Here is a 16,859-nt window from a genome sequence, read left to right as displayed (position 1 = left end):
ATGCCTGAGGCGTCCCGGTGGCACCAAGGAGGTGAGGGATGTGTCTAAGGCCTGTGTGGCAACTTTAAATGCCCGGAAAGGCCCTCTTTAGCTCCGATCTGAGATATGACCGCAGCACTTTTAGCCCTCACACCCTCCCTTAGAGAAGCGAAGAGTCACAGAACCATTTCACAGATGGAAAATGAATCCCTGAAAAGACCCGGCACTCGCCCCTTGCGAGGCTCTAACTGGGCCCTTCTGCTGCCGTACGATGACCGTCACTAGGCAGGTCTCGAAGTGCTGGGTTGCTCCAGGGATCCGTGGCCTTACAGAACTCCAGCCCGACGCCCCCTTCCCACTCCCTGCGGAAGCCTTCCTCTGCAAGAGTCAGTATTGATGGGTGGAGAAAGCGACTAGGGTCTGAACAGGGAGTTGTGTGTTTTGATTTGTTTTGTTTTACGGTTTTAAGATAGGACTATGATGAAACAACCGTGATATAAAACCTATAAAAATGACTACCTATAACCTATAAAATGACTACCCATTTACCCCAATAGGAAAATTCCATAATTATCCCTGCCCCATTAAAGTGAGAATTTAAAAATAACCTGAAACCATTGCAGCTTTGCTTCACACAGTGCAACAACTAAAAATAGTTGTGTTTTTCCATCGTTGTTACCTATATATTTTCTATAAATGGCATAATAAATTTGTTTTGTATCTCACAGGGACTTCGAAGCCTAAGCTACATTACAGAAAGGAAGTAGAAATTAGAACGACACTTCAGGAGTTGTTACTCTACTTTATTTTTTTAATAAATCTATGTATATGTAAGTACACAGATGCAGACAAAGATACTGATTGAACTAGAAGTTAAAATGTGGAGATAGGGGCTGGGGTTGTGGCTCAGTAGTAGAGCAGTCGTCTAGTATGTGTGAGGCCCTGGATTCGATCCTCAGCACCACCTAAAAATAAATAAGTTGGGCTGGGAATGTGGCCCAACTGGTAGCGCGCTCGCCTGTCGTGCGTGCGGCCCCGGTTTGATCCTCAGCACCACATACCAACAAAGATGTTGTGTCCGCCGAGAATTAAAAAATAAATATTAAAAATAAATAAATAAATAAGTAAAATAAAGGTATTGTGTCCAACTGCAACTAAAAAATAAATATTAAAAAAAGTGGAGATAAAAAATAAATGACTATAAAATCATAGGCTGTTGCAAAACTTCTCAAAAACAAGTGACCCATTTTAGACATTATTATCCTATTATTTTGTATTTCTAGTTTTTAAGGGGCAAAACTTTGTTACTTTTTTTTTAAGGTCACAAATATCATAATATGTTTCCATAGTCAATATTGGTTGAATATAATTATCCCCTTCATTTGGCAGATCTATTTTGAACATAATGCCTTGGGTTGGCAATTATAATTTGATTTCTTTTATAGCCATATAGGTGCATTAGTTCAGTTTCATGAAGTACAAATAAGACCAAACACAGAACTTTGTCTTGGTGTCTGCCATTAACTTTGTTCTTTTTAGTGACTTGTTGCATAATCAACAGTAAAATATGCTTGTGCTGAATCAATGCAAATCTTTGAGGAGGACTGGGAAGACTTCTCAATCTGCATCCCCCTATTTGTGAGTCAATGGCATTGACTTAATAAGAGCCTAGCATTTTGTCTTTAGGACACCAAACATTAGTAGCTGTAACCTCACAGGATTTATCTCATGTTGTTATGTGCCGCATACTGTGAGTAGTATACTAATTAATTGATTGGTGTTGCAGGGGAAAGTCTGGGTCAGAACTTAATTAAAGACAACTGTAATCAACTTTATAAATGAAGGTAGACAAGTTTATAAAAGCTTAGTCGCAGCCGGGTGCCGTGGCACAGGCCTGTAATCTCAGCAGCTGGGGAGGCTGAGACATGAGGATCCTGAGTTCAAAGCCAGCCTCAGCAAAAAGCGAGGCACTAGACAACTCAGTGAGACTCTGTCTCTAAATAAAAGTACAAAAAATAGGACTGGGAACGTGGCTTAGTGGTCAAGTGCCCCTGAATTCAACCCCTGGTACCCACCCCCCAAAAAAAGCTTAGTTGCAAAAAAAACAATACATGCTTATTACAGAACATTTAGAAAAATGGAAAAAATATAATTCCACTAAGATTTTATATACACACACGCACATATTCCCAGCCTTTTAAATTTTTATTTTGGGACAGGGTCTCACTAAGTTGCCCACGGTGGCCTCAAACTTGCGATCCTCCTGTCTCAGCTTCCTAAATCGGTGAGATTACAAGTGCAGGCAACCATACCTGGCCCACTGTTGTGTTCTTGGCAACATAAACATTTAAGGGTCACTCCAGGGGAACTGAAATAACTGGACCATGCGAAATAACCACACAAGAGACAGAAATACCTTTTTCTTTGGGGTTGTTGTGATGGCTCCTCTAACCTTAAGGGTCCGCAGAAAGAGAGAGAGAGAGAGAAAAAAAACGTGCAGACCCCTTTTATTGAGGAGAACCTATTCAAATGAGGCAATGGGTCAGGTTTAAGGGGGCTGAACCTAGCTTCATGATGTCTGCTGACAGCAGGTTGACTGACATCTAGATAGGCCATACCCAAGGGCAGAGTAAGGGAAGGAAACACACAAAGGGCACTTCCATGGAACATTATATCCCAAACAGGGTAAGGGGTAATATTACAAAGGAACAGGTGAGCATAGCTCCACCCATGGAGATGTGGGAAGACACGCCCATGCACGAAGACACAGTCGCTAGCACCTTAAAGATTGGGCTATTGTCTGGGTTCCCTAGGCAACCCAGAGTGACCTATAATGATGCCACACCAATCCGAAGGGGAGACAGACACGGTCTAGTTTGGCCTCCCACAACCCACTAAATGATATTTTTAGTATTTTTCTTATAATAAATAAAAATTGAAAACAAACTGAATCTCTTCCAACAAGTGGGTTTAACATTGTGAAATAAATGCAACTGTTAGGCTGTTTTAGGTTTATGTGTGCCATGAAATGATGTTGAAGATACATGATTTTTAAAAATTAAGGGTTTCAAAAAAAATAAATAAATAAAAAATAAAAATTAAAAATTAAAAAAAAATAATTAAGGGTTTCTGGGACTAGGAATGTGCTTGCCTGGCATACACAAGGTCCTGGACTCTACCTCTAGCACCACAAAACAAACACCCCAAACAAAATGAAGAGCTTCTGGCAAAAACAAAACAAAACAAACAAACAAACAAAAAAACCACAAAGACATATTTAGTCTATATTCTACTCTAAAACTCACCAACCCCCAAGATAGAAAGAATACTAGGTAATATATTTTAAAACTCATACTATGTGCCAAAGGATGGTTTTTTAAATGTTCTAGCACCATTTAATCTCTCACATCAAAACTAGGAAGTAGGAAATATTATATCTATGATAGGAACCAAATCCTTACCAGACTGGTTCAAAGTCCTTAGCCTTGACTGCTTACCATACTTCCTGCCTATTCTCAACATGGGGAAAAAGCCAACTTGCAGAATAGTGGATATGCTTTGACCTCATTTTTTTTTAAAGATGGAAACAATATTTTATTTAATTTTATGTGGTGCTGAGGATCAAACCCAGTGCCTCACATGTGCAAGGCAAGTGCTCTACCGCTGAGTTATAACCCCAGCCCCTGCTTTGATCTCATTTTTAGAGAGATAAACTTATTTCCTGTTCAAGTGTATATGCATGAAACCCAGTGAATCTAGGTCCAACTTAACTCTAGTAGTGGGATTATAAGAAACTTCTTTCTGCCTTGAATATTTCTATTTTAGATTTTTTTAAATTAATACTTTTATAATTAGACAAAAGTCAATTTTTCAAAAGAAAATTGGGAACAAATTGTTAACATTTTAAATTCTTACATTAAACTAAATTTTTAAGCATGAATTTTTAAATAAAAAATTCTTCTCTTTAGTGACTTTTGGGATGGTAAACCCACACATGTATTACTTAAACAAGGTTATGTCATCTCTATTTTTGGACACTTCTGTATCTGGAGATGAAAGAACCAACTTTAAGTCTATTCGCAGCACAACTGATTTTTGGAAGGTAAGGTGTCATGTGACTGTGGATTAAGTAGTTTTAGGTATTCCATAAATCCTTGGTACACATAGTAAACATTAGGGAAACATTCATTGAATGAATGAATAAAAATGATTACCATTATTATTAAAATCAAATTAATATTTAGTTTTTATTGTATTGAGAACTGATTATTTGCACTGACACTGTTCTCGTAACTTTAAAACTTTGATGTTTTTGCAGACAGTCCCATTTCTTTTTTTTTTAAAGTGATTCTTTTTTTTTTTTAGTTTAGCTGTCCTTTTTTTTTTTTTTTTTTAGAGAGAGTGAGAGAGGAGAGAGAGAGAGAGAGAGAGAATTTTTAATATTTATTTTTTAGTTCTCGGCGGACACAACATCTTTGTTGGTATGTGGTGCTGAGGATCAAACCCGGGCCGCACGCATGCCAGGCGAGCGCGCTACCGCTTGAGCCACATCCCCAGCCCAGACAGTCCCATTTCATTTGGAAAATATGAGACTTTTTTAAAATATTTTTTTAGTTGTAGATGGACACAATACCTTTATTTTATTTATTTATTTTATTTGGTGCTGAGGATCGAACCCATTGCCTCACATGTGGGAGACAAGCACTCTACCCCTGAGCCACAACCACAGCCCAAGATATTTTTTTTTGTAACGGAATTGAACCCAGGGTCACTTAACCACTGTGCCACATGCCTAACCCTTTTTATTTATTATTTTGAGACATTTTGAGACAGTGTCTTAAGTTATTGAGGTTTTGCTGAGGCTGGCCTCAAACTTGAGATCCTCTTGCTTTGGTCTCCAAAATTTCTGGGATTACAGTCGTGTACCACCACACCTAGTTGGAAGGTACAAGACAATTTTTTTATGTGAGGAATAGGATCTAAAGTTAATCTATAATTGTGTATATAATTCACATGAATGACAGTTGCTCTTCTTAAGAATTCTTAAATTGGGGCTGGAGTTGTGGCTCAGTAGTAGAACACTTGCCTAGCATGTGTGAGACACTGCATTCAATTCTCAGCACCACATATAAATAAATCAATAAATAAAATAAAGGTCCATCAACAATTTAAAAAATATTTTTAAAAAATTCTTAAATTGCCCAGAAAGTGCAATATACATGATTTTGATATGCAACTGGTGCATTCCCCTATTTGTGTATCCCCCCATATGTTACAGTAATGTCAATAAATAATTATGTAGATATTTAATTTATATTGTTTTTAATTACAAAAGAGAATCATTCCTTCAGCATTGGAATAGACTTATTTTTCCCACTAAACAAAGCAAGATGCTCATCTTACAAAGAAAAAACAATTAAGGGAACAGCAATTTCAGGTACCCCATGTCACAGACATTTATGCAGACCAAGCAGTTAGGAAAAACTTCCCAGAAGTGATAACAGTGCTATTGAGTTTTAAAGGTTAAATAAAGGGCTGGGTGTGGTGTTGCACACCTGTAATCCCAGCTACTCAGAAGGCTGAGACTGGGGATTGAAAGTCCAAGGCAAGGGCTGGGGATGTGGCTCAAGCGGTAGCGCGCTCGCCTGGCATGCGTGCGGCCCGGGTTCGATCCTCAGCAGCACCACATACCAACAAAGATGTTGTGTCTGCCGAGAACTAAAAAATAAATATTAAAAATTCTCTCTCTCTCTCCTCTCTCACTCTCTCTTTAAAAAAAAAAAAAAAAAAAAAAAGTCCAAGGCAAGCCTAGGTAATAGCAAGACCTTACTTAAAAAAAGTCTAGGGGTGTAGCTCAGAGGTTAAGTACTAGCCTAGTATGTGTGAGGAGACTCAGGTTCAATCTTTTGTATTGAATAAAAAGAAGAGCATTCTAGATGAATAAAAAGAAGAGCATTCTAGGAAAAAGGAACAAATATGTGCTACAAGTAATCCTCCCTGTGCAGCTGTTTGGCATTGTGGGCATATGGAAATGGAAAAACCAATTAAGAATTGGACAGAGTTCATATCATGAATGCCATACTATGAATTTGAAACTTATCAAAAAGCCAAGGTCATTTACTGAGAGTGAGAGTGTGAGATAAAGTCTAAATAATAGATCATTGGTTTTGACCAGATGAAATACGAAGAAAGAACAATAGGAGAATTAGTGGAGCTCATCCTGCCTTGTTTTTACTGTGCTATCTTGAAACCTGTATGTGGTCAATGGCAAAGAAGACAAAGGGAGGAAATTTAAAATGAACCGTGAGCCAGGTGGAGTGGCAGATGCCTATAATCCCAGTGGTTTGGGAGGCTGAGACAGAAGAATCCCAAGTTCAAGGCCAACCTCTGCGATTTAGTGAGGCCCTAAACAACTTAGACCTTGTCTCAAAATTTTTTAAAAGTGGGGGGATGGTGGTGAAGCACCCTTGGGTGCTTTACTCTGGGGCATGTTGTGCACAAGAAAAAAAGAAAAGAAAAAAAGTGAACTCTGGGCTTGGAATCCTTTAGAATGAGGAGACAGGGACAGAGCCAGATTAATCATCATGGCCAGAATTAGGGAGGAAAATGGTGGGAGAACACAGACAACTTTGGGGTAAAGTCATGATGTGTGACTATGACCAGCTCTGATACTCATGTATAGGAAGACAGTTTTTTTTTTTCTTTTAATGGCATTAGGGATTAAACCAAGGGGTGCTTTACTACTGAGCTACATCCTCAGACCTTTTTATTTTTTATTTTGAGACAGGATCTCACTAAATTGCTTAGGAACTTGCTAAATTGCTGAGGCTGGCCTTGAATCCTCCTCCCTCAACCTCCCAAACTGCTGGGATTACAGTTGTGCACCCCTGAGCCAAGCTGATGGGACAGTTTTTAATATGGAAGGAGAGAAGGGTGATGGGATTAAATTATAAGGTGCTTAGAGCAATGCCTAGTACATAGTGAGTACTCAATAAGTGTTAACCAACAGAAGCATCATTATCATTACTATTAATGTTGTTCAATAATTTTCATACTCTTAAGTATAATGTTATGAAGGTAGATTCTGTTGATGTGAAAATATTTTCCCCATGCCATTTATCTTCCTTTGTGAAGTATATGGAAGGACCCCTTTTGGAAGGTTTGTACTGGGACTCATGGTATACTAACCAGAAGCTGTATAATTTGAAGAACAGCAGTCGCATCTACTATGAGAACATAATTCTAGGAGTCCCCAGAGTGCGACAACTAAAAGTCCGCAATAACACATGCAAGGTCTATTCATCCTTTCAGTCTTTGATTACTGAATGTTATGATAAATACACTGCTGAAAATGAAGACCTGTCTGATTTTGGCCTCCAATCTAATACTGAGTAAGTATAAAATTATTTAGTAACTTTTTTTAGCAGATAACCATTGCATCTTTTAAAATTGTAAAAATATGTGTATTTTCCAAATAATATAGGCTGGGGTCTGGCAGGTAAGGTGATAACAATAGTTTCAAAAGTAGACTTTTGGATATAGCAGTGTTTAGAAAAAGGGGAGTGACCTATTTGGGTTTTGGGGTTTGTTGTTTGCTTACCTTAGGATGCAAAACATTTTCATTTTTTTCCTGGCTTTAGTATATGAAATGCTTAATTATAGTGCATGCAGGGTAAAACATCATTTTGTTGCTTTTCCAATAGTCAGTCAGTTTTTCTGGTTCTGACCAGATGCCCTCAAACTTACCCCCCAAACTTTGTGGGATCCTTAGGAAATATCTCTGACACTTTTCTCCTTCCTCACTCTTACTTCAGTGATATCTTTTGTGTCTGCCCACACACTAAAAAAAAGGTAGTTTTGCTCTGTAGATGCTACATCTGATGACACCTGACAAAGATCCTGTGGCCTTATTCTCCAAAGTAGCTGAGGCTAATGCTCCATCTACACTTTATGTTGAAAATGTGAAAGCCCAAAGCCACTGGCACCACCACCTCTCTTTGTCTGTCCTATGAAAATTGTAGAAATTTTTAAAATTACTGGTGATTGAACCCAAGGCCTCAAATATGCTAGGAAGCATTCTTCCTCTGACCTACATACCCAGCCCTACCTTTTTTGTATTTAGTATTTTTCAAAGTGATAACAAACATTTACAAAGGTCTACCCTCCAGAAACAGGTACTCTTTGCTCTTTTAGTTGTTTCTTGTATACGTGTTTCCAAATAGCATCCTTGTACTGCTATTATTTCATTTTACAGTTTATGGATCTGGAAGGCCATCTGGAAGGCAATTTTTCATGTAGCTCTCATATGCTACTCCTCTACACACACATTCTACTCATTTTAGTCTCTCAATATAGTTATACCATGACTATTTTTAGTCATTAGTCAATATTTATGTTATAAATTTTATTTCCTTTCCTGAACAACTTCCCCAGAACCCCTAGGATGAATAGTTGCTTTGTTCTGGGTGTTGTGGCTCACGGCTGTAATTCCAGCAGCTTGGAAGTCTGAGGCAGGAGGATTGCAAGTTCGAGGCCAGCCTCAGCAATTTAGCCAGGCCCTATGCAACTTAGTGAGATCCTGTTTCAAATAAAAAGGACTAAGGATGTAGTTCAGTGGTTAAGCGCCCTGGGTTTAATGATGGTTGAATGTGATGATCATTATTATCCAAAATACATGTATAAAGACATGAATTGGTGTGAATATACTATGTATACAACCAGAGATATGAAAAATTGTGCTCTATATATGTAATAAGAATTGTAATGCATTCCACTGCTATATATAAATAAAAAACAAAAAACTAATAGTAATAATAATAATAATGACAATTGCTTTGTAGTTTTTGTTGAATTATTTATTTCTTCCTTACATGAGTTTTGGACATTCTTAAGGGATTGTATAATTCTTATAAATTTAATAAATTCATGATATAATGATGCATTCTATTAAATATTGTATTATTCACCCCTTTTCAACTCAAAATTACAAATCAATTATTTAATTACACATATTAAATTGGAATCTTAAGACCAATCTTTTAGTTATAAATTATAATTTTTCAGATTTTCATAACTACAAATACTTTAAATACCAAGCATGTTTTGGATAATCCCTGTACTTAACTGAAATTGTGAGTTAATGCCTGTCATTCTTCCACAACCAAAGTAAGAAACAATTTGTGCTTGTTTGTCTATCTAAAGCGTAAAATTCATTAATTTAAAATATTACCTGTTAAAAATTGGATACCAGTAGAAAGTGGGTGTAGCAAAATTTTCTGTTTCAGTTTAACAGTCATGTGCAGAAAGTACTCAAAAAAAAAAAAAAAAAACCAACACAACTGTGAACCTTTTATAAAAGTATAAGCACATTTCCTAATGGTATCAGTGCCACCCTCCCCCACAAAAAAACAGTATTATTACTAGAAAAATATGTTTAAGCAATTTAAGCAATAATCTTTGGATAACCTTTGAAATATGTTTTGAGGGAATAAAATTTGGTTATACACATTGCAGTTTATTTTGTGTTCTTTTTTTTTTTTTTTTTTGGTGTGTATAGTATTGTAGAACCCACGGGGTTCAATTTCTTTCTCCACTACTTAGCTACATCACACCCCCAGTTCTTTTCTTTCTTTCTTAAAAAAAAAAAATTGAGACAAAGTCTTGCTAAATTGCCCAGACAGTCCTTGAACTTGCAATCCTTCCACCTCAGCCTTCTGAGGGGCTGGGACTACAGGTGTACCCCAACCACTGCACTGGGCATGATGTGTATACTTTAATTAAAATAAGGTTTTTACTTATTGGCATTTATAATGGTATATTACTTTAGTGAGACAAACTATGAAGCGCCTTTACCCACATTCTTGTCCCACTCAAAGACTAAACGACTCAAGACAACAGGTATAGCATGTTTAAAAAAAAAACATTCTCATTTGTAGATTTTTAAGTTCCAACAGGCAACAGATGATTTTTGAAATATTTTCTCATATCACCTAGTCCTTTGAACTTAATCCTTAACTCATTGTCTTACTTCAAAATTATTCTAATACTTAATGAATTTTCTACTAGAACTTTTAAAAAACTGCCACATGTGAGTCAAAGATTAGTTTAAATTCTTAGAAGACTTTTCAATTAGGCTTTCTCTTCATTAATTTTTTTATGTCTAACAGATGGACGTATTCTACTTCTAATACCAGTTCTCCTTGGCATTGGGGATTTGTTGGTGTTTACCGAAATGGGGGCTTTATTTTCACTTTATCAAAATCAAAATCTGAAACCAAAAACAAGTTCATTGACCTTCGACTGAACAGCTGGATCACAAGAGGGACCAGAGTTATTTTTATTGATTTTTCACTATACAATGCTAATGTAAATCTGTTTTGCATCATCAGGTGAGTGATTTGAAGTTCTATATTAGCATATTGAATTGAAAAAGCATCCAGAACCCTCACTTGGGTTTCCAGTTCGTACATACTTATGCTGATATTAAAATCAAGAGCTTTAAATATAATGTAGTTCTATGCCAAAAATGAAAAAGAAGCTGAAGCAACATTGCATTTGTTGTTTCATTATTTCAGAATATGTCTAGGAAGATGGAGAATTACATACAATATGTTAGTTTCATATTGCTTAAGAAAATATAGTCTAATTTCTTATAATTCTGTAGTTGCACAAATCTGACATGCAGTGTTGACAGTTTTCTTTTTTATCAGATTATTAAAATCTTTTGGCTTCCCTTCAGAATTAGCTTATTTATTAAATTATTCATCTTTGTCTCAAGAATGAACTATTTGGGCTAGGGTTGTGCCTCAGTGGTAGAGCACTCCCCCCCCCCCCGCCATGCATGGGGCACTGAGTTTGATCCTCAGCACCACATAAATAAATAAAATAAAGGTATATGTCCATCTACAACTAAAAACAATTTTAAAAAAGAATGAGCAATTTAAATTTCAAACTATATGTAATATAGTTGTCAGTATCCCAGCAATTACTAGAACCTGTGGCATATTGCAAAAAGGGCCTCAATTTTACATATATTTGTCTGCCACCCTGGGCAGCGGGCACTGCTCCAGCTCTTAATGCAGGGTTTAACCATGTGACTTGCATTGGCCAATGAAAGATTAGCATATATAAGTAGAAGCTTGAAATGAGTTTGTACATTAGAACTTGCTCTCTTGCACTTCTGTAGTATCCATGGAAGGATATGTTTAGGCTGACTTGTTGGATCCAGAAGGAGGATGAGAGACATATATAATGGAGCCAACTCAGATTATGAATGGGTCCAGGGGCAAATGGCAGATATAGTACCAAACTAGCTGAGATGGATCAAGTTCAGCTGGATCAACTGAACTTTGCAAATACTTATGAATATTTATTGTAAGCCACAACATTTTGCTAGATTGTTATCTAGTAAAAGCTAATTGACTTGGGTTTTAGCTCTTCACCACTAAGTCATTTAAGAGGCTTTTGGTTTTAACAGAAAACACCAACTTAATTTAGCTTAAACAATAACAAAATTTATTCCTGCCATATAGCAGCAATTTCACTGTCAGGAAAATACCTTTTGCAGTAAGTTCAAGGGTCTCGCTTCATTTCTTTGAGGTGGCTGCAATTTAAAAAAAAAAATCCTGTTTTACTTGTAGTTGGACATAATACCTTTATTTTTATGTGGTGCTGGGGATCAAACCCAGCGCCCTACATGTGCTAGGTGAGCACTCTACCACTGAGCCACAACCCCAGCCCCAAGGTGGCTGCAGTTTTGTGCTCTTTTGTATTAAGCTTCCCCAAGATGGTTGTGTACAGGCAGCAACAGTGGTTATATGTTGTTCATATCTTTAAAGGAAAATACCAACCAAAGAGAAAAAAATTCTCTCTGCTTGTCTGATTTGGTTACCTTAGGTCACCTCCCAACCTGGACCATGCTAATTGATGGAACTCATGAGACTCTAGCATGAAATACTGGCAAAAGAAATAGGATTATCATGATTAGATCTGTCTGGAGATTTAATCAGCTTCCCTTAAATCATCTGGGATGACTGAATACAATTAGGGTTCTGTTAGAAAGAAGGGGTGGGAAAATAACCACTAGAGAAGCAAAATTTTAGTGATCTACTTTTCTCTAATAGGTCTTACATTTTTGTTGTTGTTGTTTTGAATGGAATATGGAATTAGAGTTTTCTCAGACCAGGGAATTTTGCTCTTGTGCAACAGCAAAAACACCTCATAAAATACATCATCACTGTTAAAATTTGTATAAATGAATAAAACAAATGAACTCTCCACATAGTCCTTCATACTGTAGTTCTTGTTTTTTTCCTCAGAGAATCAGAAGTTTTTACCAGTATCAATCACCCTTCCAATAGTCTTGGTCAGGATAAAGTAAAGCATATAATCACATCTATGTTCCAAATGAGAGTGGAAGCATCATTAGGTTAACTGGCTTAAAGTTAAATGAAGTACTCTAAGTGTTATACTTATTCTGTTACCTTTATTAAAAATTATTTTTTATTTTTATTTTTTTTAAATTATTTTTTAGAAACTTCAGGAGATTTTGAAGCTGTTAACATGATAGTTAATATGATAGTTAATCAATTCTTAAAATTTGTTCTATGGAATTCTAGATCAAGATTGAGAGAAATGGCTTTATATTTAAGGAAGTTTGGGAAATTTTGCGCCAACAGTTTGGATATTTGCAGTGTGTATTTACTTTTGGCTCTAAGAAATACTGCAATAGGTTTGTTTGCTTTAATTAATTAATTAATTGTCCATGATCTTTCACTAAATTTTTGAGAAAATAAAGAAATGTTTGAGGTTGCCTTCTTTTTTCAAGTCACATGTAAACAGCTGTTAACTATAAAAGCATATTGTCTACACTAAGACAATATCTGTTTTTCCTTTTGTATCAAATGAAACAATTATTCATTATTATTCTGCACTTCAGATCATAATATTGAATTTCTTTGATTTCACTCACCAATCCAACATGAAACTACCATGTACAAGATGTTAACAGTTCTGTTTGTTACTGGGTTGTGTCTGGTTTTTGTTGTTTGTTTTAGAAGCATTTTATTCCATTACCAATAAATTTTGCTAGTATCTTTAGGTAGTAATAACTGCACTGTAACATTGAGATAGAAATGCTTGTTCTTTAAATTATTGCAAATTCCTAATTACTTAAGGTTTTGGACTACATTAGTAATACAGTGAACAACCTCAAAATATATTTAATATTGGAATTAATTTGACAGGGGAAGTCCTGGGAATTGAATATGGTAGGCAAGGGCCTCACACATGGTAGGCAAGCATCTACCACTGAGCCATGACCCCAGCCATAAATTAGTTTTTGTGCTTCTGTTTACATAAATCTTTATATTTCAACATCAAATGCCTAAAGTAAACAGAAAATATTTGTTTTAGTAGAATATATGACCTTGACATTTAGAAGATAGTTTTCTCTGATAAACTGAAGGGGGGAAAATTTATTTCCCTCTTTTGAAATATTCAAGTATTATGAAGAGAGTCCTACCTAACAATAACTACAGTACAGCATTTTCTTGAACAACATCTCATCCTCCTATGGAGATAAATTAGTATTTCCAGTTATGAACAAGCAATCTGAATAAAAAGTAGACTAAAAGTCTGGCTAAAATAAAATCTTTTTCTTTTAGATTACTTTTTATTGTTAGTACCAGGGATTGAATTCTGGGGCACTTAACCACTGAGCCACATCCCCAGCCCTTTTTTAGAGACTGGGTCTCACTGAATCGCTTAGGGCCTCACTAAATTGCTGAGGCTGGCTTTGAACTCAGTCCTCTTGCCTCAGCCTTCCAGGCTGCTGGGATTACAGGCATGTGCCATAATGTCCAGCTAGAAAAATTTTAAATTGAACTTACGACCCTACGGAAATGTATAAAATATATGATTATCATTAAAGAATGCATCAATATAGATTAGAAATTTCACATTGAGTTAAGTACTAAAATACAACTACTTGAAATGCATACTTTCACAAACCTGATTTTACAGATTGGTGGCAGAATTCCCTGCAACTGGAGGAATACTTACTTCATGGCAGTTTTACTCCGTGAAGCTCCTCAGATATGTTAGCTACTATGATTATTTTATTGCTTCCTGTGAAGTCACATTTTGCATTTTTCTTGTTGTTTTCACAACACAAGAAATCAAGAAAATAAAAGAATTTAAGTCTGCTTATTTAAAAAGTATTTGGAACTGGCTAGAATTACTACTTTTGGTGGTGAGTATATATTCATATGTATCATCTAAGGGGATCACATATGAACCTACCAATGAGGGAGATGTAAAAAACAGAATTTCTATTCACCTGGGACTTATTTTGAAAGCTAGAAGTATCAAACATAAAATGAATTGTCACAGCACTTACTAATGACATGCCCCTAAAAGGCAGAATTTTTTTTTTTAATTGGTATTTGGGAGGGCCAGCATAAACCTAGAACAGGTGCTAAGCACAGTGGTGCATGCCTCTAATCTTAAGGTTGCAGGAGGATCACAAATATAGAGGTCAGTCTCAGCAACTTAGTGAGACCCTATCTTTTTTTTTTTTTTTTTTTTTAGTTGTGGATGACCTTTATTTATTTATATGTGATGCTGAGAATCAAACCCAGTGCCTCACACATGCCAGGCAAGTGCTTTACCGCCGAACCACAGCCCCAGCCCCAAAACCCTATCTTAAAATGAAAAATAAAAAGGACTGGACGTAGCTCAGTAGTGATTGTTTTTTATACCGTGGACTTGACATCTGTTAACAATTAAGATTCTGGCATACCATCCCACACTAGTAATTTTGAGGAAAGGAAACCAGAACAACCCTGGGGCCAGGCATGATATCACAAGCATGTAATCCCAGTTACTTGGGAAGCTGAAGCAGGAGGGCCACAAATTCAAGGTCAGCCTGGGCAATTTAGCAAGACCTGGTCTCAAAACAAAACAAAACAAACAAATGGGCTGGGGATGTAGATCAGTGGAAGAGAGCACCTGGGTTCAATCCCGAGTCCAAAAAATAATAATAAAAAACATGAAAAGAGGGCTGGGTTTGTGGCTCAGTGGTAGAGCATTTTCCTCATATGTGTGAGGCACTGGGTTCAATTCTCAGCACCACATATAAATAAATAAATAAATAAAATGTCCAGCAACAACTTAAAAAATAAAAAAAAAAAAAAATGAAAAGAAGAAAACAAAACAAAGGTCCCTAGAACAGAGCTGGGATTGTGGCTCAGTGGTAGAGCACTTGCCTTGTATGTGTGAGGCACTGGGCTCAATTCTCAGCAGTGTGCTTAAATTTAGGAATAAAATAAAGATCCATTAACAACTAAAAAAAATTTTTTTTAAATCCCTAGAACAGGTGATTGAGTCCATAAATATGAATTAAAGCACATAGTGGGTTTCTCTACCCACACTCAAAAAAAAAAACAAAAACAAAAACAAAAACAAAAAACGTATTTTTGTTGACTTGATGGTAAGTGCCTAGAGGTCCCAGCTGCTTGAAAGCATGAAGTCAAGAGAGTCACTTGAGTCCAAGATGAAGCAGATGTGGGTAACAGAGTAAGACTTCTTTAAAAAAAAAAAAAAGAAAGAAAGAAAGAAAATTATCCCTTACAAGGCCTCATGTTTCATTTAACATGAATCTTTTTGAGCAATTTTTTATTCCAGGTTTCTTTAAAATGTACTCTTTGACATTGTCTAAATTTGCTTTTCTCCTCACACTAAATTGAGAAAGTAAGATGAAGACAAAACTAGGAAAAACTGAAGGTGAGGAGGGGGCTTGAGCAACCAGAGGATACCTTGTGGGCACAAACGCACCAGGACTGGGAAATAGTCCCTTAAGAACTGCCAAAGACTGGGCCGGGTTGTAGCTCAGTGGTAGAGCGCTTGTCTAGCATGTGTGAGGCACTGGTGTTTGATCCTCAGTACCACATAAAAATACATTAAGATAAAGGAATTATGTCCCTCTGCAACTAAAAATATTTTTTAAAAACCCACTAAAGACTGCCAGGTCTAGTGATGGGAATGTTCTAAAATAAACAGATTTAAGCAGGACAAAACAAAATGTTATGAGCTTGAAATTAGGAATAGTCAATGAACAAACATGTCTGGCTTTTACAATCTGATCTTTTCCCTTTTGGGCCTGTAGTTATAGCTAATCTAGTACCTAAGGCTTGTTTCCCAAAACCAGATTGAAAATTTCTCAGATAGTGTAACATCTATCTCTCCAGTATCCTCAGTAATATCTAACAAAGGGCACAGAATTAAATGTTTAATCATATGGGTATTTCTTTTTCTTTCTTTCTTTTTTTTTTTTAAAGAGAGAGTGAGAGAGGAGAGAGAGAGAGAGAGAGAGAGAGAATTTTTAATATTTATTCATTTTTTTTAGTTCTCGGGGGACACAACATCTTTGTTGGTATGTGGTGCTGAGGATCGAACCGGGCCGCACGCATGCCAGGCGAGCGCGCTACCGCTTGAGCCACATCCCCAGCCCCCATATGGGTATTTCAAACAAGAAAAGCAAATGAATTGTTTCATGGCAGTTATGAAGCTCTGTTGCCTAAAATAATCTGGACCTGAAACCTGCTTTTAAAATGGTTGTTAAGGCATTCTAGAAGGGTTTATTTTTTGTAATTGCAGTTTTTTTTCCCTTGTAATATTACATGGTAGAAAATATTCAACTTTTAGGTATTATATTAGATCAGAAACCCTTATGGCCTATGCAGAGTAACATCATTTTTATACACTTGTGATTTATGACTAAAAAAAGCAGGTAGGTAAATTAGGATGGTCCAGGGAATGAATGTCTTCATGTTTATGAGAATTATACTACTTTCAATTTCTGTACATTGAAGATTGTAAAA

General features: G+C 36.3%; 1 protein-coding gene across 4 annotated transcripts in view; it reads left to right on the top strand.

The window, feature by feature from the left end:
- The window catches only part of PKD2L2 (polycystin 2 like 2, transient receptor potential cation channel), a gene marked incomplete at both ends in the record, with an annotated part of 36,720 nt that continues 19,861 nt past the window's right edge, over positions 1-16,859 (top strand). For all 4 annotated transcript variants that reach the window (XM_081284804.1, XM_081284805.1, XM_081284806.1 and 1 more), the window contains 6 exons: positions 1-31; positions 708-809; positions 3,948-4,081; positions 7,114-7,370; positions 10,146-10,367; positions 14,002-14,230. In XM_081284804.1, coding sequence (XP_081140930.1) covers positions 1-31; positions 708-809; positions 3,948-4,081; positions 7,114-7,370; positions 10,146-10,367; positions 14,002-14,230 — 975 coding nt within the window. The remainder of the gene's footprint in view (positions 32-707; positions 810-3,947; positions 4,082-7,113; positions 7,371-10,145; positions 10,368-14,001; positions 14,231-16,859) is intronic.

This window comes from Spermophilus citellus, assembly GCF_964194105.1.
Source record: "Spermophilus citellus genome assembly, chromosome: 1".
Lineage (NCBI taxonomy): Eukaryota > Metazoa > Chordata > Mammalia > Rodentia > Sciuridae > Spermophilus > Spermophilus citellus.
This window is presented reverse-complemented; position numbering and strand designations above follow the sequence as displayed.